The following is a 22,408-nucleotide window of genomic DNA, read 5'->3' as shown; positions in this document are numbered from 1 at the left end:
AGGATATTATTAGCTCTATAAACAAGGTTGGGCGATTGTGATGTAGGGAGGAGGAATTCGGAGACCCTGGAGGAAACCTACGCTGTCGAAGAATGCCTCCCTCTCTATCACTAAGTGTACCGGGAGGGGCTGGGAATCGAACCTGGGACCTCAGAGGTGACAGGCCCTGATGTTACCACAGCACCACTCTGACGGCCACAGACTGTATTTGCTGTCCTCATCTCCACGTACATTGATATTGTGGAGGTCCCAGCCACTTGTGCACCAGTCCTCTGGGCGCAGAGATCGGGGATGTGATCTGCAGAACCCCAAGTGGCCTTCCTTCCTTGAAAATATTCCTCAAAAAGACATTTTCATGGGGTGCATTGTGAGAATGTACCTGCCACCTCCTGTATCACTACCGGTTATTTAGTGGGTATGTTCACTGCGTACTATATTGGCTCGTCGTTATGACCACGCCGCCACCTCGTGATCCGACGGATCGGATTTTTCTCGACCATTTTCAATTCAAGAGCGTTTCAGCAAAAACCACTGCACGACATTGAAAGTTGGAACCAACGTATATCTAATTTATCTCCAGGCGGGAAAGGAGTCATAAACGATATTTGGGGTCGGGGAATCCCTCTGTCCTGTAATGGTGTCACAAAACCACGGGGAAAAACAAGAAGATTATCGTTCCTCAGGGCGCAATGGAAGCTCTTTCTCGTAATCCACGTAAAGACGAATTACGTTGACGCGATCATGGGTTACCCAGGGAGTCGGAACCTATCCCGCTGCAACAAGAGTGTACTTCACTAGAGCAAATCCAAATCTGTTATTGCAAAAGTAAACACCTTTAGCGCCAAACCCTGATTGGCGAGGCCAACTGTCATCACTTGCAAAAAGAGCCTGGCTGACATCACAGGGGCCGGGGGACATTATTTCATTTTCCCACATGTTGCCTTCACGGCTAGACTCGGACTCGGAGGCAGCAAATAGTCATAAATAAGAGTCAGCGCCGGCCTTAATAGACCGGCGTAGCCCGCGGCGCGCCCCTCTACAAGACTACAGCCTCGCGGAGATCGGTGCATATTTGAATCATTTTGACCCTCACTGATTGACACTGCTCTTGACACCAGGTCACAAGCGAGACCGAAACCGCGCTGTCCTTCCCTGCATATCAACAGCAAAAAGCATTGTCCTCGGGTCCTTACGAACACGTATTATTGAACGACACCTCGTACGCATCTGTAGATATTCATACGGGAGATTAACCATGCCCATTACATGTTGGGGAGATTCCCAGGTTTAAGTCTGTCTGTCGTTCAACTTCAACGAGGGGACGAAAGGGTGCGAGTTGAATAATGCAACCACTAATTCCTTGAAAACAGATTCGGGTTGGGAGTACATGTACTTCTTTCCATTTCGGTCAGACAAGTCAGAACACTGACTTGAAGGAGTCCTGGGCCCGGTTTGTCACTAACGCTGGCTTTACAAAACTTTGCGTTAACCGACGCCACCAATAGTGACAAACTTTGTTTTGATCATCCGGATAGACATGTTAGAGTTATGGATAATAACTTTCACTTAAGAAAGCACACGGCTGTATTCGGAAGACATGATGATCATTATTGCTGTGTTACACAACGACAGATTCTGTGGCGCGAGAAGTTCCGTTCATCCCATGTTGGTCGACTGAAGACAAAGTCACAACCAGAATGTTGGGCCCGTTGTGATCCCTGTTGTTAAGATATGAGATGTAACAGCGGTGCTCATGCTCCTTGCACAAGTTAACCAACGATTATGACCCCGACGTACTTCAAGAAACATGTCACCAATTTCAATGGTGGCTGAGTACGGTGGCTGGGTATTCGTACTCAAAGACTAACAATCATGCGATAAATTTCCCTGTTCCACGAGGCAGTTTCTAAAACCACATACCACATACCCACATACCCACATACCCGAAGATATTCCCATTTGGCAGAGTACCACATCCGGTGGAAATATCGACATAAATTACTGGCGGTGGCGCCCTCTAAGGTCGACAGATCGACAGATTTTCCTTTCACAATAGTTAATAAACCGTCATTGGATTGCCCCACCTGAAAAAAATCGGCATGTGGGTATGTGGGTATGTGGTATGTTGTATGTGGTTTTAGATACTGCCGTTCCACGACGTCGCAAGTAGCATGGCACCATGACGTCATGACTCTGGCGATGGCTATATAAAGGCCCTGCGCGCCTCTATAAAGGGGAATCCCCAACCAAGGTCGCGCGCCACATGTGCAAGTTCATTTTGGTGTGCGCCTGTGCAAGGTGATTTTTGCGCAAAAAAATTATGACGACAATGTCTCCCAGTCAGCTGAACTCTTCTATTTGTTCCCTGGTATTGATTTAATAATGAGGTAAGTCGCTAATTGGCCACACGTCAATATCATGATAGCTAGGTACGGTATCTTTGTAAGGTATTTGAGTTCCATGGCTTTACATGGGTAGGCCTATACGCAGTGCCAGTGCATACAAAACCAAGTAGGCCTACAGTAGGAATGCCCCACCTACGTCCAATATGTGCTATCGATTCGGGCCTATGCTATCAATTATGTACTTGTATTTATCATACTAATAGGCCTACACATATTCCGTATATTTAAAGGATAATGTCTCGTGCAACAATAATGCACTGCAAGATGTATAAGTAGGCTCATATAGGCCTAGCTTAAGCCTATACTATAAGCCATGTGCCAAATCCTGTAAGGGGTTTTAATTCGTGGATGATTTTAGTTTATTGTTTGCCTCTTAGGTGGCAGGACTGAAGGAATCAGGTCTTACCACCTAGGAGGCGAATGATGAACTAATGCGCTTTTGGCATGTACGTTTTATTACATCAACGTCGACTGGCTTACGTAGGCTATATTTGGCCCCAACAATTCCCGTCATTTGTGGCTACGTTTAGGATGACAACGGGCTGCCTTGGGAGTCTATGCAGGCAAGGCCTCGGCTCCGGACTCGGCGGCCCATGAATGCCTGCACTGCTGAGTGTAGTGTTCCTAATAATGTTCCCTGTTTTGTTACTCCCCTGTGACAGGAGGTCTGTAAGTTAAGAAGAGATCCGGGGTGTGGGGGAGATACTGAACGTCACCCTGAAATGACCATCAGTTAACTATTTCAGATGGGTAACACGTTAGCAAGTGATGGCGAATTTGAGGGATCCAAAGAGTGTCTAGCAGACGCTCTCCCGAAGGAATTGATTGAAAAGATTTTGTCCTACCTCTCCCATAGAGAGCTGTTGATGGTAGCACGATGCAGCAAGATATACCGAGATATCACCAATCAAGACATATTCTGGTGAGTTATCTTTCATGAAAAAGTGAATATCCTTCCCGAATCTCGATCCAGCGTGGAAGGGATCTTTGACCCTGAGACCTCGGAATTGCGTAAAACAAAATACTATTGTAGAACGTAACTGCGGGTGATAAACGACTCCCGATATGTTCCCGTCATGTTCCGCCGATACGTTCGTTTTTCCATTCCCGGGATAAAAATGAATAGTTTTATCAACAGCTTGATCAAGTCTAATCTCCTATGCAGTCCATTTCGTCATCCTAAACGTCCTTCCGACCGGGCGACAGGACGAGGCCGCTCCACTGCGTCCGGGGTGTACACTGTAGATCAAGTGTAGCTCTATAATTTGCATCTTTTCTCCAATCATTCTAGGCTGAGTTTCTGTATGCGGCGCCGTTGGCTCAAATATGGCCTGTCATATGACCTCCTGAATGAACAGAGTCCTCCGTACACACCTCCAGTCAGTGCCTCTGGGAAGTCGCCCATATACAGCTTTCAGGGTAAGACTGAGAACTTTCGGAGAGCATCATGTGTTATCGGTATAAGCTTTCAAAGAACACCGTAGATGACTTCTTTTAATGCGTTGGAGTGTTCTTTTAAAATCAGGTTTGGCTGTACGTAAAACATGGTGTTGTTTCAATAACATAACATTTCTCCGTTTTAGAACCTGAACATTCTACTCTACCGCCGCTCTGTAAATGGAGGAAAGTCTTCATGAGAGCGAATCATCTACAGAATAACTGGAAGACCGGCCGATACAGCATACCTCCACCTCTCAAAGGCCACACTGAAAATGTAACTTGTATTGACTCCAATGGTAATTATTACGAAGATTGTATTTACACCAAAAACGACTTGTAGAAAGCATCAATATTCCGTTCTCATCCTGGTGCACAGTGTTTATGTGAAGGTTCGTCCCATTCACGTCGTGCTAAGAATCGCCGTAGCAGCCGAATTCGCGGTCCGTTGGTCGAATGTTGACTCCCGGGGCAGTCCATTTCGTCACCTCGATCGTTTCTTTTCATGACGGGCGACGATACGAGGACGGCCCACTGCGTCCGGAGTATAGTCGAATAGTCATAGGCTTGTCATCTTTTCTTCGCTTCAGGCCAGGTCATCGTTAGTGGCAGCGCTGACAAAACTCTAAGAATATGGGACATCCATACCTGCAGATGTATCCATAAGATAGGGAGTCATTCAGACGCTGTTACAGCAGTAAAAATAAAGGTATTTAAGGGAGAGAAACACAAATATTAGAAGGAGAAGAGGAAGATTACTTACAAACATGCGTAAGAGACAATTACGGTGCAAATATGGGTGCGTCGGGATGAAAAAGAACCGCCTGACGTAGTACTGTACAGTCAAGTCGAAGTTCGTGCTGTCAGACCTTAGAAATGCGTCAACTTTAAGTTGGGTTTGTCTAAAACAAATAAGTTGGTGAGAACAGAGTCTTTGAAATAGAATTTATTTGAAAGACTCTGGTAAGAATAATGACGCAGTGAATTTGAAGTACCAATCCCATACATCATCCGATACGTTACAACTTACATGTATCTCGGACATCATCAGCGGCCCGACTAAGTCTTTTAGTTCTTTGTTTCGACGTATTAGCGGATTCGATTTACATTTCTAAACTTCAGGGAAATGTGATAGTAACAGGATGTGCAGACTGTAGTATCCGGGTCTTTGACTCGACCACAGGCAAGTTGACCTTGACCTTTCAAGGCCATGCTGGAAGCGTCGATCACCTTGCCGTCGATGGAGACACAATAGTCAGTGCGAGTGCCGATAGGTAAATCATTACTTGAAAACTAATAGGTCCGACTCTCGTCGCTATAGACCGGCAGCAAAACCTTGCGGTCGTTTGAAGAATGTGTTAGAAACATTGCACATTCCTCGTGCTCAAACACTAATTTCTTTGGAGCTCATTTAACATTTGAATACATGTATATTCAAGAGTATAATGACAAACATTGATACAGGGATCACTACATATGATGCACAAAATGTAAGCGATCTTCTAAAAGCTGCCCCCTTCTCCAAGCATGTCCCCTTCCTCTTACTCAAGTTTAGGTCATTCAAAGATAATCGCGGCTACAGTTACGGCAGCCATGTCGAACAAGCGTAGTAGAAGTCGACTGACTATACATTTGTAGTGCTATTGCAACGGATAACTTGTTCAATATATCGAGGGGAGCTTGACTCTTGGCGTCGTACATACTAAAAAGGTTGTTTATTTACAGGAGAATTCGCGTATGGAGTTTAAAACTGGGTAAACTGACTCACAGTTTTAGAGGTCATGACGATGACATTGAGGTAAGCATGCGATGGATTTTGGTTTTTCGGAAGACTAGTATCAATTGTCATCTAGATTACTTTAATTTTGACACACCTTTATGCCCGACCTCTGCATTTTCATTTTTGCCAATGTTTTGCCCAAATTGCCAAACTTCACTGCCTCATCCCCAATTATTATCGTTGTAGTGTTTAGCTCTGCATGGTACTCATGCCCTGACTGGCTCTTGGGACAGTACCCTGATGTTGTTTAATGTCGTACACGGCGAGCAGGTCTGGACGCTTAGGGGACACACTGAAGGTAAATGAGCTACACTCGCTAAGTATTCGCAAGTGCTTGATAAGAACTGCGTTGTCTAGGAGCCCTTTGATTTGTGCATGCACTGATTATTTCGTCTGTGGTGCCATCAAGTTCTGTGTAAATTGATAAGTCTTGATAACACCGACTCCAGTCAATCGATCGAAATATTAAGGTATCGATCGACAAATTTTAGGAAATCTTACTTAATGTTAAAAAAATCATATAATGTCCTTTCTTTCCCACCGTCCATGTACCGTCCATGTACCGTCCATGTACCGTCCATGTACCTACATGTACCGTACAAGTACCTACATGTACCGTACATGTATTAACTTTCTTTCCAGTTGTCAACTGTTGTCAGTTCGATGACAAAAAAATAATAAGTGGGAGCGGAGATGGGACACTGAAGATATGGCACACGGTGCTCGGAGTGGAGTTAAACACTCTCGTTGGTCATACCGGTGAAGTGGTAAAGTCGGTCTTTAATTTATTTGTCACTGGTTGAACCTGTCATTAAAGGGAGAAAATAGGCTGGAGTCAAGTAGGCCAGATTAAGTTTCACGAAGTCGCCGATAGAGTCTGTCCTATCTCACGGTACGTCAAAACTAATTGTATGAGGTGGATGACCGCATCTTTAGCAAGGGCAAATGTCTGTGAAAGTGTTGTCGACGGGTATGGTCATCCAACCAAAGGCAAGGTCTGGCCCGAGTAACTGAGTCGTCCCCATCCGATTACAATATACATGTATCGTTGAATGGTCAACTCACCACTGTTTCCACTCTTCCAGTATTGCCTTGTCTACAATCATGACATCATCGCATCCGGGTCTTCTGATAGTTCTGTGATATTATGGACTCATACAGGTAGGCGGTATCACCGTAGGTCAGCAAAGGGTACTATACTAGCTCATGCTTACCTTTTTATGTGACCCAAAAGACCCCTATCAACATTAAAACAAACGATTTGTAAGTTTATGCGTGCGCCAAACAGTATTTTAGATGGTCTTTTTAAATTATTTGCAATACCTACTTAACATCTCTGCCACGTACTCTTCGAATCTGCCAAAAAAAAGAGATTCAAAATTTACCAGGCTGAATTCTTACTTAAAAACTGGCCAGTCCAGTTACTGCTGGACGATGTCTGTGACTGTGTCCTCAAGAGTTCTTGACTAACCACACGCTTTTGTGTATCTACGTATTTCAGGAAAACAATTAGCTGTCCTAAATGAACACATCGGTGTCGTGCGGTGCTTGTACATAGATGATTATAAACTTGTCAGTGGAGGAGACCGAAAGAAAATTGTAGTCTGGGATTGGAAGGTAGGTTTTTCATTCAAGAACGGTCGGAGTATAAAACATCATGACCTCGATCATATGATTTAAAGGGACAACTCGGCTAGGATTTGCTTGACCAGGAAGATAATGCCCCTGCTTGTCACCATGAGCCACCACTTAGGTTTTTGTGCTTTTTATGGAGTTGAAAAATGTGAACTGACGCTTCACCTGAGTGTTTCTAGAATACTGCCGTATTTTATGTTCACTTCAAGTTACGCTATCATTTTCGCATTTTTCAGGAAAGGAAGGTCTTCAATGCCATCCATCGACATCCTACACTCCTTCATACAATGTGTGTCCTGGAGACAAAGATTATCACTGCCTCCCCGGCCAAACCTGGCACCGTCACTGTAATGAGCTACTGGTGACCGAGGAAGCTATCGTCGTGGCGTTTACCTTGAGCTGGCGACCCGAGAGGGTGGCGGGCGCAAGCTCAGCAAGACTGTCACTGTTATGAGCTACTGGTGACCGAGGAAGCTATCGTCGTGGCGTTTACCTTGAGCTGGCGACCCGAGAGGGTGGCGGGTGCAAGCTCAGCAAGACTGTCACTGTCATGACCGGTTCGTGACCAAGGAAGCTATCGTCGTGGCGTTTACCTTGAGCTGGCGACCCGAGAAGTAGGCGGGCGCAAGCTCAGCAAGACTGTCACTGTTATGAGCGGTTGGTGACCAAGGAAGCTATCGTCGTGGCGTTTACCTTGAGCTGGCGACCCGAGAAGTTGGCGGGCGCAAGCTCAGCAAGACTGTCACTGTTATGAGCGGTTGGTGACCGAGGAAGCTATCGTCGTGGCGCTACCTTGAGCTGGTAACCCGAGAAGTTGGCGGGCGCAAGCTCAGCAAGACTGTCACTGTTATGAGCGGTTGGTGACCGAGGAAGCTATGGTCGTGGCGTTTACCTTGAGCTGGCGACCCGAGAGGGTGGCGGGCGCAAGCTCAGCAAGACTGCACTGTTTTGAGCGGTTGGTGACCGAAGAAGCTCCTGGTACAAACCTGTCACTGCCATTGCTCATAGAAAGGAAGTCGAAAGTGGACGAAATGACCAGGGCCACGGTTTGCGCTAACTCGAAAATGGGTAAAATCGAGCGAAAAATTAATAAGGATCGTTCTTTTGTTAAAATTTATTTTGGCGTCGATACTGAGGAGATGTTAATCATGAAAATCAGACAGGCGTGTTGGCGGTTTGTGTTACAGTGTTTTTCTATACAAGAAATAAATGGATAAATAAATGAATCGTTTATAATCTTTTTTAACAAGCATTTTTTATTGGCCACCTCTGCCAGTGAGCAGGTTTCGCAAACCTAACGAAGAGCTACGAACGACGAAGTACAAAAGGTATTAAAAAAAGTATGTCGATATAATTATATCGACAATTAAAAAAATTCCCCATTCTTCCTATAAACGTTGCGCAATATTTGTATCGCTACTTCTGCGTTATATCGCCATTTACCTCATGATGTGAAAGATCGACAATATCGCTATAGACTTCGCACAATATGAGGAAAACAACAGCGTATTTTCAGTATCGTCGCCAGAAAAATTATCGGTATTGTAGGTTTCTGTAGAGCAATGACTTTTCGCGAAGCATCTAAGCCATTTAAACAATCCTCTGTTATGTCTACATGTATATACATGTATCTCCAAACTAAATTCCGACAGATTTCACCAAATTTATCCATCTATAGATTGTCATTAAATCAAATGGGTCGTACGTCATGAGTCATTGCACAGCGAAAAACCAACATCAATACGGCATAAAACCGTATTGGTTGATTATTGATGTCTGATGAATAGGAATATTACAAGGGAAGAATAAAATAGAATCGGCACTCGTGTCGTGTTTAGCTGTGGAGCAAAGGATCAATGGTGTCCGCTGGGCGACTCGGGGAGCATGCAGGAGGCTTGAGCTATTGAGCTAACTATATCTTTCATCGTAGGAATATACTATCTCATTGCTACAAATTTCATTGGAATATTCATTTCTTTGCTCTAACAATATGTAATAACAGCCCATTTTTGCTATTCTGAAGGATACATTATTAGCTGGAACAAATTACTTCGAGCTTTACTGTGTCGGTCCGGACAAGACTATCAAGTTTGGTCAATGACAGCAACGTGACGCGCGCCGTGTTGGAGATGCCAGTGTCTTCCGAAATCGATATTCGCCATGGCAACTGTATTTACAGAATAGTTCATATAATCTAACAGTATCAATTTGACCCTATTGAAAACCTAGGATACGACCTATTGCTTTTTAATCATAGACGAAAGTATTCGAAAGATATATCATCATGGATGGGGAAGAAGATGACGGTACAATGATACATGTATATGTAAGTACATGTATGCGTAAAACACTTCTATTCTTCTTCTTCTTCTTCGGGGTACAACGGTGAATTACCAACTGGGAAAAATACTCTGCTGGTGGAATGAGTCGCTCTATTGACAGATATTTTTGCCCGGAGTGCAAAATCCTCCAACCCGAAGATGAACAGATGGCATTTTCCTGTAAAGACAGCCTGTCGCTTTGTTGATATTGACCTTGTGTGTTGTAAGCGGGGCGGTGGAACGATTACAACTTCATCATGTTCAACCTCTTTCCGTTTTCTAAACCTCTATATAGCATAGGGTACGTGTTGGATACGATTTATTTCTTCTAAATTGGACCGGGAGACGGCGGTGTAGTAGTGGGGGAGGCGGCCGGGGCCGGCGGGGGGGGAGTAATACCTTTTGGAACCTACTTTAAGCATAAGGTTCAAGGTGTAAGACGATTGGCGAATTGGCTCAGTCTGCACATTATTTGTGGGTTAGCATGCGATCACATGATCGGCTCACTTCCTTCGCTAATATTTTCAAACTCCGCCTGAACGTGTTTACATTTCGACCTAGTATATGGCTTGTTCAGTAAAATGACCGATGTCTCAAGCCTGTCTGAGGTTTAAATAGAGAAGACCAACAACCAGACTTTAATCGATGATGCAAGTGTAAATATCGTCTTAGAAGTATTCTTTTTTTGCTCATGTCGTCTGTCGGCCGTCGAACACTTTAGTTCCTTGCCAAAGAAAACATATTAAACTGTTTGATAACCGTTTTTTTAATCAGTGGCGGGTTAGCTTGCTCGAAGTAAACGTGCATGCGGTCATTGAGAGACAACAAATTACCTACGAGCCAAAGGTGTTGGCAAATTGCCCATACTGAGAGCTAATAAACCGTTGGAGGGTTGAAGACACACTTGTACTAAAAGTGAAAGCCTGCTTCTAAAGCGGGACAGCCACATTTTGTTTATTATGAGAATGCTTCTCAGTTCCAAGGAATTTCCTATCATATCACGCCCATTTTTAATTTCCTTTTCGTGGAATCTCTCTGAAGGCAACAGTAGGCCTAAAAGTGAAGGTAAGGCGCGCCCAGAAAGATAAAGATACATGTAAAAAACGTGACCGACATTCACGACACAACGCACACAAATATAAGTAAATATTTGAAAATCATTAAAAAGGCCATTGTCCAGGAATAGAATGGGTACTGGTGGTCTTAACATCCTGCCGATATTGGTCTACACACTGTTTAAAATCATAGTACTAGCTTGTCACGTAGATATTTTACCGAGCACAATACAACAAGGATTGCAATGATTCATTTTATGGTTTTTGATGTCGATGTATACCATTCACCACTGAGATTCTAGCAGGACACGCCCAATGGTCTCCAAGCGATTCGGCCATCTGAACGCTGTATCTGTCTCGATGTTCCTCTGATGGCCTGCGCAGTAGTGGAATCATAAATTTAATACTGGTTTCTCCATTGCCGAAGCCCTTGGCATAATGGTCACTGCGTCCAAGTATATATAGGATGAAAGCGAAGACGAACCATTTGCTAGGACGACTTGTATGGATTAAGACTAACCACTGGCCATCAGTTTACTTGCACAGAATCAGTAAAGCCATATTCAGTACTAGCGGGTACCGCTTTAGCGGATTTAGTCCTCTTAGCATGGCCGATGCAGGGTTAACCGCTATACGATTTCGAGACACTCAAATATGTCTTTGTCCAATAAAACCGATCAGAAATACTCAAGCGGTGAGGTACAATAGACTTAGTATATCACCGATTGTAAATGCCGTTTCAGTTTACTTCTGCGTCTTTAATTAAACAACCAAAGCTGACATGAAAGATCAAAATACAAAAGAGAAGTATTTATTAAACCCGTAGTTGCAAATAAACACTGCATGTTAATGCACTTATTGAATGAAATGTTTATTAGATTGCTACGAACTCAAAATGAACTATGAGAACTCATTTGAAAAGAAAGTTGTATCTGCACTGTCTAAAACCTGTCTGCATCTCATCAAATCTGTTGGTCATGCACCAAATGTGTGACAAGTTTCGTGGCGAACGGGCCTAGGAGCTGGGAGAAAGAGTGGAACAAACAAACAGACAAACAAATGGTCCTCAAATTACAGAATGATAAATAACCAATCCTTTCCCTAGCGTTTGATGTTGCCAATAATGTATCTCATGTCTGTACCCAATATCAAACACATTGGACGCTCATTCGAAAATGATAACACTTTGATTCGGGGACGATTGAGTAAACTGGAAGTATTCACGAATGAAAGCAATGTTATAAAGCGCCTATAGACCTAGATAGATATCATTTGAGAAGATATGAACCGTGTCCATCATTTGGTGATAAACAGCTCATTAAATAGCAGTTCCTTTAGATTTGGTCTACTCGGGAACATGTTCCTTTACATGATCAGACGGATAATGAATGTCTTGTAGGCTTATTAGTTAATTAGACGGGTAAATACTCTTTTTCAGACAGTTTGGTCGGTTGATTTATAGTATACGGGTAAGCCTATGGCATAGGACATTATAGTACCAATACCAAGCGAAAAAAGACGGAATGTTAGTCCTGACATTCTCGGTATCTATCGCGATATCATGATAGGATATCAATTTAATAACGCATTTGTTTACACTATGTATAATCTTTACGAGGAATAAACAGATCAGGAATGTTTCCTAACAAAGCCTGTCTGAAGGTATCAGCCTCGGGAAATTACTTGATATCTGGCACGGACTTCTATAGGGCCTCCTCTAGCTTTAAAGATACACCACGAATAATCAGCCGGTTCGAGGTAGGTTTCCTTGAAAGGTCATCCCTATTCGCCATCTCGTTAACCCACAGAAAATGCTGAATTTCGGCAGCGAGAAATAGATTAGCGAGATGTCCTCGGGTATAAGGATAACATTTCCAGGAAATCATACCTTTAACCAAGCGAACCCAGCACGACCTCGAGAAATGTGTCGCTAATTCTCCAGGGTGAGATATTTTGATAATGTCAATATATACTATATAGGTACTTCTCAGTGTGGCTATATCAAACAGATTGAGTTAGGACAACGTAATCGTAATAGTTACTTGAAAGCGATTCATGTGTTGTTTGGTGGTGATTAAGAAAAATACATATTGGTCGTTAAGATAAGAGCAAGGCCGAAAGATATCTTAGAAGTGCCGCGGTTGCGCGCGTATGTCTTAGTTGTCGATCGGGGTTATGTCCCTGCTGGTAATATTGTTTAGGAAAAACGGACCCTTGAGACATTTGATAGGAACTCTCCTTGACGGTTTGCTAGTGGAAGACATCAATTAAGGCCACTAATGGTTGATTGGAGAAGCAGTATGCCTACGTGGACTTCAACTGAAAAAAGCAGTGGAATTATTGTGCACTCAATAGGACGAAGAGGTTTTCTAAGCGCAGTAGACTTTCATTTACTTCAAATTGGGTAAATATTGAAAGGATTTCGCTTTTTATCTGGTTGATCAAGTGCTTGCGTGCCATCCAAAAGACCAGACAGAATTAGCGCATTAGACCTGCTGCTATGCATTGATGAAAGGCTTTAGGGGGATATCGGACAGTTTTTAAAGTGGAGGTGCACGAGATTATCATCAGTTTAGGAGCAGCGCGAAACATTGCAAGTTCCAAGTTAGTTATAACGACCGAATTGTATAATTTTTTGTTCACTTCCACTGATCAAAAGGCGAAGTAAGACTAAGTATTGCTATCGGACCATTACTGACAGGATGATCTAGTGTCATGACCGAACAGAAGATTCACGTTACGAGCAAATGCGGACCATTGTTTCTCACTAACAGAATGAGGCAACAAACAATACGCAAGGAACCGAGAAAGCGCAATGATATCAGAAAAAAGAAACCGAAGGTATAGTACCTTATTTTAGATCAATACTTGATATCTTTTTACGACAATATGTTGCTCATGGTGGTGGAGAAACATGACTCTAACGGAGTTTGGCGTCGATATTGAAGCAGTCGGAGCACTTGATCGGTATGCTGGCTGGCCCTTGCAGCGAACCGAAAGAAGATGGTGGGTGAGCACAATAAGAAGTCCGAAGTATTGCATCGATATCAGCTATTTCTTACCTTATTTCTTATGTGTAGGGACAGGACAACTTTCAGCGAGAAACTAACCGTTCATGTATTGATTTTTAATATTATGATTTATTAGAGATCATCGTTGTTTAAGTAAACATTGAAACCATGATTTCCCATTCTGGTGAGCACGCTCCGGGAGAACCGTCGCTTGGACACCGTGTTTGTTATTGGTTACCATAGCGACCCCACTGGTCATCCATGAATAGGAAATGGATCAATTGGGATTTTAATCAGAGTTTTCAGGCTCCAGTGTTGCTGATAACGATGTGATCAAAAAGTGATCTCCATTGCCATGTTTTGATTTCCTCGAGCAAGTTATGAGTTATCAATCACGGCAGCCTCTGATGCATTGCAGTCGCTGGGTGCTTTGTGAGCAACCAACATGACCAAGTTGCGGGCACAAGTGCAGTTTTATCCGCAGGGTATCTTATCTAAAAGAAAGGCAACGCGGGGGCTACGGAGGCAATACCGCTGGAAGTTCAGTATGCGTTTTCGTGATAGCAGTCATAGCCGCTTTGGATGGTGCAATATATAGAACCGCAGTCAAAATCGCATTCAAATATTTAGTTTGAGGTGTTTTAGAAATCAGAATAGAAATTGATACCTCACTGTCGGTATTGGTTTACCAAACACCCCTCGGGTTGAGCTGGTACTACGCCCAAGACTTCAGGGCGAGGCGGGAGCCTCGGTTGTGGCCCACATTATTTTAGCTCAACACTCGCGGTGATTGGTGGTGATACTACCAAGTATAGGTTAAATCCATACTTGATACTACCAATATCTCCAGTTCGGTAACAAGTCATTTAGTATCGGCGAGATTGAGTAGTGGTTGGCAGTCAAATTGATGACGAACCGATATATCACTTACACCAGCTAACCACCAGCCACAACTCGCTACATTTTCAAAGGAGCTGTGATGATGCGATATGAAATCGGCTTAATCCTTTACCACTAAGGTTAAACGGATTAACAGTAGGCCTACCCCTTGCACCCCTTTGCCAAAAAGTACTGCAAATCTTTAGCCGTATACTTTGCCAGAACTGCATGCGTACGCCGTTTTGCTTTTTTACAGAACATAAACCGTTATTATACACTCTTAAATCAAAGTAAATTTGAGATGGATTAGTATGTGGTTATAAACGAGCGCGGCGTATGATATCGCAGTAAAGTTTTTGTACCTGACATCAAGGAAGGAACTACTAACGGATATTTGAATATTTTGGAAAATTATGGCGTGCTTTAGGAGGAGTCTTCCTGATCTAAATCTGGATCTAAAGGATGTTAACACGGATGTAGCCCATGATAATGAATGTGATGTACGGTTAGCCTCGTACTGTAAAGTCTGGCGCTAGTATGCTTCAACACGTTTCTCAGTTCCAAACCCGACTGTTTCTGGGGATGTTCGACGACCCATCATTGAGGCAGCGTCCGTTTACCGCTATGCCAAAAACAGTAGGTTAGGCGTTGGCATGCCCGGGCATCAAGGAGCGTGACGTCCGCGGTCGTCCTGAGCTTCAGGGCCATTCACTCGGCACTTACATGTACTGAACTTGGGGCATGCAGCTGATCCTGGTACTCTTGAGGATGAACGTCTTTAGGTTTTCCGAACAATTTACTTATTTCTTGTCCAGCAACTAATCTTACTGTTTGTTCTTGCAGGACGAGGAAAGACCTCGGACTGGCTCCAGCATGGGTCCAGGAAGCCGACAGATGACGCCTGCCAAGCTGAGCCGCACCCCCGACCTATCAGAGGAGAGGCAAGCCAATGGGAATGACAACAACAACAAATACACGGACGCAGACGTATTGATCTTTTCAGAAGATGAGAAGCCAGCCGATGATTTCTTCATGACTGAGATCAGGGAGCAGACCGATGTAACAGACGACGGATACCTGGATGATGAGGTGATGGAGGGAGAGGAGGAAAATGTCGATCGGGAAATAGAAGATGTCGAGTCAGATCCGGATACGGACCTTGAGGATGCTGAAAGTAAGTTGACAAAAAACCAAGAAGGTCTGAGCTTCTGGTACAATTACCAAGTTGCGCCAGAAATGTCAGTTGCTTGGCTAAGGAAAAGAGAGACATCACCGTTACCTGAAGACATCTTCATTCGTTGTGCAGTGGGTGACGAGAGTTGAAGATGATTGTCTTGGAAAAGTCTAATTCCGAACCTAATGCGCTTCCACACTCCATCCACGGTCTACGAAATGCTTCGCCAAGACCCCGATTCTAAGACAAGGCATCTTGAGAAGACTTTGCGATGTCTTTTTCGGTTGCTAGGTTTATTCTAATTTATCAAAAGTGTCCTACTACATGTATCATATATATTTCAGATTTCAATCCTGATCGACCTCCGACCGTTGACCTCTCCGGCAAGTCTGGGTACATCAAGGCGTGTGCGGACGTGGGCGTCGTGCCGTGTAGCCCGTTCGCGCGGAGTATCACAGAGGAGGAGATCCGGATACGACACTATTGCTGCGGACCTGATGGTGCAAGGGCTATGGCTCATCCTCTGACGGTGAGTGATAGACCGAAAAAAGATTGCCAGTTAACATTGATAAAGCAAAATCCATTCGATTTTGCCAGAACGTCAAACTATGACGAAATAGGCGTTAAGTTTCCCAGGTTCAGATTTGACGCGACTCTGGACGAGCGCGTGGGATTTTTCTTTATTAGGCTGATGTTTCGCTGGGTGGATCCGCTTCAAGGGCGGTTTTCACTCACTGATAATTGCTCATTGCTCAAGACAACGCGCAAGAAGAGTAGCTGAGTTGGGATTCGTTCAGCGAATTATAAGTTTTACTAATAACAGGTCATAGATCAGTGGCCTTGAGCTGAGTAAATGCCATCCGGTTTTAACTGATAGGTTTACTATAGTATCGCTTTCATTCCACCAGTTCAACACAACCATGATCAAACTCGACCTCGAGGACAACGGTATAGAAGCAGACGGGGCGAAACATCTTGCCAGGATGCTGCAGGAAAATTGCTATCTCACAGAATTAGTAAGTCACTGAGGACCAGTGGGTGTTTGGACAAGTTGGTGGAAGATAATGAAAAGACAGGTTGCAGCGTAATCGATGGTAAAATTGCAATAACTAAGATAACACAGTGCGGTGCGTGTGTACATGGTGTGAACCGAGGACAGAACAAAAGAAGGACGAAGGATCATCGTGTATATATGACGCACTATTCCATCATTTTCAGAGTCTTGCCAACAATAGTCTTCGCAGTGAAGGTGCTGAACATATCTGCTATGCAATGAAGAATGGCTCATTTGTTACAAAGCTCAACTTATCAGGTGAGAATTATAAGGATGTTCGTTACTCTGCCTGCAGCGGAACTAAGTCCCAATGGACACCCAATCGAGCTTGACTAAAGCATCTGATCAACATCCTGACATCGGGCTGGCGCCACCTGTTTTTCTTCCACTACTTGATGGTGTGTGCTCACTCACCTCCCACTCCCAGTGATGAAACTCATGGTAACCCATCATCATCAAGCACAGAAATGCGTTCGGTTGAGACGCTCGGGTAGTTTGCAACACACGCCAGAATAATCCATGATAGTATATAAATATCACAGGAAATGCCTTCATATCACGACATTCTTCATGTTTTCCCCATAAAACATTCAGGATTTGCATGCCGCAACCTTATTTCATGAACAGTTCACGCAAGACAATCTCACCCATCGCCTTCTTCATCATTTATAGGCAATCACTTTGTGGACAAAGACGCAAGTTTGTTTGTGGAACTCATTGAGGTGGGTTCGGCAGTCTATTTCTATTGCAGCATCGTAAGGTTTTGTGCGAGTGAGAATGATGACAAAAATATCGAGTCAGAACCGGTGGCCATCAAAACATAAAGTCAGAATCGATGACTAACCAATGACCATCAATTCATCAAGCCGTCAGCCAGAACCAATGGCCATCAATACATCAAACCCGTTAGTTAGAACCAATGACCATCAAATCTTTTGTCAAGACGATATGGTCGGGTATACAATGAGAAAACTTCAAATTACCCTATCCCATCATCGCCAGTTTTCATTCGAAATCTGAAAATACTAAGTACATCTCACTGTGTATTATTTCAGGTAAACAGTGTACTAAAAGAGTTGGACTTAAGTCATAACGAATTTGGAGAACAGGGTGGCCTGGAGTTGGGACCAGCAATAGGTAAGCTGAACCACGAGTTATAATGAAACCTTCCTCGAAATGTTTTCTCAAAGGAACGAACGCTAAACGATCGAGAATCTCTGCACCCATCGTCTTTGAGACGACATCAACTTGTTCCGATCGCATGTGAATCAAGGCTACGGAACAAACCCGTTGCTTTGACAAACCATTGTTTATGGACAGCTCTTGACGCGCTTTGATCCACAGTGACTATTTGTCATCAATTTTAGGATGTAACGACACACTGGAGATACTAAACATCAGCTGGAACCACTTCAGAAATCAAGGGGCTGTGGCAGTAGCAGAGGGGATAAAGGTGAGGCGATATACCAACATCCCCGCACATTGTCATTGTATCAACGATGGGTTGTGAACGATGCGAAACATTTGCCTGACATTGTTGCGTCCGTACACCCATCCAATAAACTGGTCCTATTCTCTCGTAACGTCGGTGCTAAGCTGAAATAGAAAGAAAACTTACCCCATTATTTCATTTGATGAACATTCTGTGTCCCACAACGGAGCAGAGCAAGTCGCAAAGGTTGCCAAGCTAATGACGTTTCCAAGGACTCGCGCCTCGTTTTCGGAATGACGTCGCAGAATGACGTCATGTGTAGCTATGACGTCATCCCGTGGCCACTCCCGTCACGTCGGGAGAGATTTTTTTCTTGCTTTATATAATAATAGCAGATCTATCTTATGTTCTTTTTTTGTGACCCGCTGTTTTCAGGAAAATGTGCGCCTGAAGAAAGTTGACATCTCTTGGAATGGCTTTGGCAAAGAAGGTGGGGTGATGTTAGGCAAGGCTTTACTTGAGAACAGGAGCATCTTCTGGATCAACATGAACAGTGTGCGGCTGGACAATGATGGTGCAGAAGCTGTGGCCAGGGGCCTAAAGGTCAACGATACTTTGGAAACCTTATTGGTAAGTTTGGGCGGGACTTGGCAAGGCTTATCTTACAGAGATAGCGACAAAGTAATTGAAGTGGTTAGGCCTATCATGATATCTGGTGATCGATGACGCAAATCGTAGGCTGCAACTGAAAGACACGATTATCCGTTCAATGTGTTGTTCTCCTCCTGTTTTGATAGCTCCATTGGTCCTTTGATACGGTTGTTTCAACATTTCAGATGACGGACAACAACTTCACAGCGGCAGGTGCCAATGTTATAGCCACGGCACTTGGCACGAATGACAGCTCAGCTTTGCGTCATCTAGACATGCAGGTGAGAGTTCCGTCACATCCTGACTCTCCAGAGGTATTCCCTCGATAGCTTTGATCTCAGGATGAGTGCCACTGATGATTTTTGCACACACAGCTGACCTGCCGATGTCCTGTCTTCTTCCAGTGAAGAAAATCTGTCCTTGCTTCACGACATGAGGACAGTTTTCATCATTGGCACAACCAAGCCTCAACCATGGACCAAAATTTATTGTCTCCAGCCGTGTTTTATACTTATAATTTCCTTACCTTTCAGTCAATCGTGGTGACCGATGAGTTCCTCCCCATTCTGGATAAAGTCAAGGAGACAATCCCCGACATCGATGTGCTTTACACTCTGGTTGTGTTCAAACCAAAACCGAGGACACCATCACAATCTAGTGAACTAAATGGTGAAAACTTGGAAAACGAAAACAATGTGAATGACAGTAGATCACAATCAAGAAGTCAGAGACTAAACTCTTTAACAAGGCCGATAAGTAGCACGAACACTAGCAGGGGTTCGAGTCGGGTTACGAGTGCTAAGCAGACTGAGCCAAAAGGAAGACCACTGAGTAGCTCAACGCAGAAAAGTAATTCAAACAGTCGTCCTACCAGTAGAACAAGTAAGGTGACGTCTGCCGGCAGGCCAGGGAGTAGGACAGTGGCTTCAGCTGGAAGTAGGAGTTCAAGTAGACCAGTTAGTACAAAACAGGATCGACGATGACTTGGATAATGAATTAGCTTGGAATGTATCATGTTTCAAACGACACGTTGCAGAGTCACAGCCGGTTTCTGACCAAGGGTTATCTAAGTGTCAGTAAACAACGTTTTTAAGGACATGATTTGTTGCTACAACTGCATCACAGTAGTTTAAATCACGCTGATAAGCTCCCTCTTCCATCAGTTACAGCCAATTTTTGAAGACAAGTTGTTTAAACGTCACAACCAGTTCTTGGAGACACGTTACAAGCCAACAATCCCTCCTAGATGAAGACTTGCTGCGTTGTTACTACAAATTCTTGGGGACTTGTTAGCATGTAACAGTTTTTTTAGAAAACGACATGTTACAATGGGATTGTAGCCAATTTTTGGGACTTGCTTCAATGCAACAATCAGTTCAAGACGAGGACTTGTTACAATGTCACAACCAGCAGATCTTGGGGACGCCCACATTCATTTTCACAATCATTCAATTCAGTCACAATGCATCATCATGATGCACAACCTATACTATGCAAACAAGCTGTGGCTACACCCATGCTCCTGCCAGCAATACCTCAATAAAAGAAACACAAGAACTAATTATCATTCACCACTATTGTTTCTTGTCTTTATTCACATAATTTTACAGTCAAATGTTGGAATAGGATAAAAGTTATGTCTTTGGAGCTCCAAAAGCATCTGGCATTCTTTCAATGGTGTATCTGCAAAGAGAAGACAATATAAGCAATGTGAAAATTGTCTCAATACTTTCAGAATCTTGTTGATAAGACAAGTCACACCCTAACAAAAACAGGACACTGGCTGATATGAATAGAGGCTAGCAAATGCTTTTACTTCAATTTTGTACAGAAAGGCCAAGTGTAAATGTACATGGAGTTTTAGATAAAAGCATTTACTACTCTTTATTCATATCACCCATTGAAGCAATAAAAACGTCTTTTTTTCTGAAGGGATATGAAAACTGTGAATATGATCACAACAACAATTTTGAATCACTGGCTCCTTTTCTTGATAAAGCTGAACTAAAGCTGAACTTGTAGAGCCGTCAGCCAGCCAGTCCTGACAGACTCGGATTTTATCTTTATGATGACTTACTGATGTTGTGAGAGGTACATTAGAGGAACTCCGGGGATCTTTCTGATTCGTCGACGCAGATCCTTATCACATGTCGCAACGATGTAACATTTGTGCTGAAAAAAAGAAAATATATTCAAAATTTGTTTCGACTTTGTTAATTTCATAGAATCATTTTGAAGTGATGATTTCTAGATTCTATTATTTTTGGTTAGTTTTCTACACATCATGTGGGCAGGGTATGTTCTTGAAATAGTTCCTGTCTTGCCCAAGAGACCAATATACGTCCAGATCAAGGAAGAGTAAGAGAATATCCCTTAGTTTGGTTTATTAACACACACTATTTACATTTACACACTCCAGTCCTATTACTATCAACTTCTAAACTTCACTCTCTACTCCTAGCCCCATCATTCCCTTTACCCCCAAACTACCAATCCCCAACATGTCAATCAAGCAGTTCTTTGACCAATCCGTGACAAGTTAAATGTTAGATCAACAATATTCTAAAGAATCCTTTGTGGAGGTTTCCGACACATCAAGTGGTTGTGCCTGTCAAGACCAAATCCTCGATCAGTCGGAGTTTCGAATGAGTCAATAAGCTATTAGCCAGTTTCAAGTAAACAATGCAATTATTCTCTCTCACCTGGGTTACCCTCTGAACGAGACAGTCGTCAGCGTATATCCCTTTGTGAAGACAGGGCAACCTTTGGAATCTGGGGTCCTTGGCCAGTCGGAGAGCAATTCTGTACTTGCTTCCAAGCCTCTCAAGCTCGCCCATCACACAGTCGGTGATGTATGGAATACATTTGGCGTAGAGACAATCCATCATAGATTTCGTTATGTCGAGTTTGTTCTTGATGGAGAAGTTGATGAAGTTGGTATCAACGAGAACATGATAAGGTGGTCCAAGCTGTTCATTGTACTTGAAGAATAAGGCGGACGAGGCCTGAGGTCTGAAATATGAATATGTAAACATGTTAAATCGCTGTAGTCTTAATTTAAATTGAAGTAAAGCTGATCACATACAAAAAATCAGCTATGCCTGCTCACTCAATATTATGTTAAATCTCACTATGTACTTACAACTCTCTCACTGTAAGATTCTGGGGATCAGGTCTCTTCCTTTTCTTTTTGAGCCGGTCTTTCTTGTTTCTGGAAGAAGAAAAGTAATGTTCTGTCAGTTAGTACCAACTATGCTTTCAATCCTCATGTTGTCCCGACAGCATCTCTGTAAGTGTAATGCATGAAAGTTCCCCATTATGGTCTAAAGGACCAGAGTAAAGGATGGTGCACTACGAATGTATGCAATGCCGGTCGGCTGGATACACTGCTGGGGCGGGCCGAGGAGGGGGCATCGTTTATTGACCTGAGAAATTTTCCCTTCAATCAAGGACGAGACACTCACATTCTCGAGTCTTTCAAGTTAATCATGCGCTTCATGGCGGCATATTTCTTTGCCTGCTTGACCTTCGGCTGAAGAAGAAGAAATGAAACGATAAATAAAGTGCAAATAAT

General features: G+C 43.4%; 3 protein-coding genes across 7 annotated transcripts; 2 read left to right on the top strand and 1 right to left on the bottom strand.

Moving 5' to 3' along the window:
• Positions 1–2,248: 2,248 nt before the first annotated feature.
• LOC135484724 (F-box/WD repeat-containing protein 7-like) lies at positions 2,249–8,466 on the top strand. Its single transcript, XM_064766374.1, has 12 exons — positions 2,249–2,387; positions 3,152–3,327; positions 3,697–3,824; positions 3,989–4,141; positions 4,433–4,551; positions 4,965–5,116; positions 5,568–5,640; positions 5,809–5,920; positions 6,265–6,389; positions 6,708–6,783; positions 7,124–7,239; positions 7,494–8,466. Exons 2-12 carry the CDS (start codon positions 3,152–3,154, stop codon positions 7,620–7,622), a joined length of 1,359 nt encoding a protein of 452 aa, XP_064622444.1. The 5' UTR covers positions 2,249–2,387; the 3' UTR covers positions 7,623–8,466.
• A 636-nt stretch (positions 8,467–9,102) lies between these two features.
• On the top strand, positions 9,103–20,451 carry LOC135485610 (leucine-rich repeat-containing protein 74B-like). Of its 5 annotated transcripts, XM_064767827.1 has the most exons (12): positions 9,523–9,577; positions 13,408–13,474; positions 15,367–15,697; positions 16,042–16,226; positions 16,606–16,713; positions 16,916–17,009; positions 17,424–17,473; positions 17,807–17,888; positions 18,119–18,204; positions 18,619–18,813; positions 19,020–19,115; positions 19,368–20,451. In XM_064767827.1, the coding sequence occupies exons 2-12, from the start codon at positions 13,409–13,411 to the stop codon at positions 19,815–19,817; spliced, it is 1,743 nt and encodes a 580-aa protein (XP_064623897.1). In that variant the 5' UTR covers positions 9,523–9,577; position 13,408; the 3' UTR covers positions 19,818–20,451. The 5 variants fall into 5 exon arrangements, with proteins under 5 accessions (XP_064623899.1, XP_064623898.1, XP_064623897.1 ...); XM_064767829.1 differs by lacking the exon at positions 13,408–13,474 and having other exon boundaries at positions 9,103–9,577; XM_064767828.1 differs by lacking the exon at positions 13,408–13,474 and having other exon boundaries at positions 9,103–9,583.
• Positions 20,396–22,387, bottom strand: LOC135485611 (rRNA-processing protein FCF1 homolog). The gene is made up of 5 exons (XM_064767832.1): positions 22,299–22,387; positions 21,977–22,045; positions 21,537–21,846; positions 20,912–21,006; positions 20,396–20,517 (listed from the first exon to the last, which is right to left on the bottom strand). The coding sequence occupies exons 1-5, from the start codon at positions 22,331–22,333 to the stop codon at positions 20,469–20,471; spliced, it is 558 nt and encodes a 185-aa protein (XP_064623902.1). The 5' UTR covers positions 22,334–22,387; the 3' UTR covers positions 20,396–20,468.
• Positions 22,388–22,408: the final 21 nt, after the last annotated feature.

This window comes from Lineus longissimus, chromosome 3 (assembly GCF_910592395.1).
Source record: "Lineus longissimus chromosome 3, tnLinLong1.2, whole genome shotgun sequence".
NCBI classification, from domain to species: domain Eukaryota; kingdom Metazoa; phylum Nemertea; class Pilidiophora; order Heteronemertea; family Lineidae; genus Lineus; species Lineus longissimus.
Note: the sequence above shows the minus strand (reverse complement) of the source record. Positions and strands in the feature narration are given on the sequence as shown.

Coding starts and splice junctions, on each gene's coding strand:
- LOC135485610 (XM_064767827.1), top strand. CDS start 13,409: ATGAGGCAACAAACAATACGCAAGGAACCGAGAAAGCGCAATGATATC. Junction 16,714..16,915: donor ATTGCTATCTCACAGAATTA/GTAAGTCACTGA, acceptor CATCATTTTCAG/AGTCTTGCCAACAATAGTCT. Junction 19,116..19,367: donor TGCGTCATCTAGACATGCAG/GTGAGAGTTCCG, acceptor CTTACCTTTCAG/TCAATCGTGGTGACCGATGA.
- LOC135485611 (XM_064767832.1), bottom strand. CDS start 22,333: ATGAAGCGCATGATTAACTTGAAAGACTCGAGAAT. Junction 21,847..21,976: donor AATCTTACAGTGAGAGAGTT/GTAAGTACATAG, acceptor TTCATATTTCAG/ACCTCAGGCCTCGTCCGCCT. Junction 21,007..21,536: donor TCGTTCAGAGGGTAACCCAG/GTGAGAGAGAAT, acceptor TCTTTTTTTCAG/CACAAATGTTACATCGTTGC.
- LOC135484724 (XM_064766374.1), top strand. CDS start 3,152: ATGGGTAACACGTTAGCAAGTGATGGCGAATTTGAGGGATCCAAAGAG. Junction 3,328..3,696: donor ACCAATCAAGACATATTCTG/GTGAGTTATCTT, acceptor CAATCATTCTAG/GCTGAGTTTCTGTATGCGGC. Junction 4,552..4,964: donor TTACAGCAGTAAAAATAAAG/GTATTTAAGGGA, acceptor TCTAAACTTCAG/GGAAATGTGATAGTAACAGG.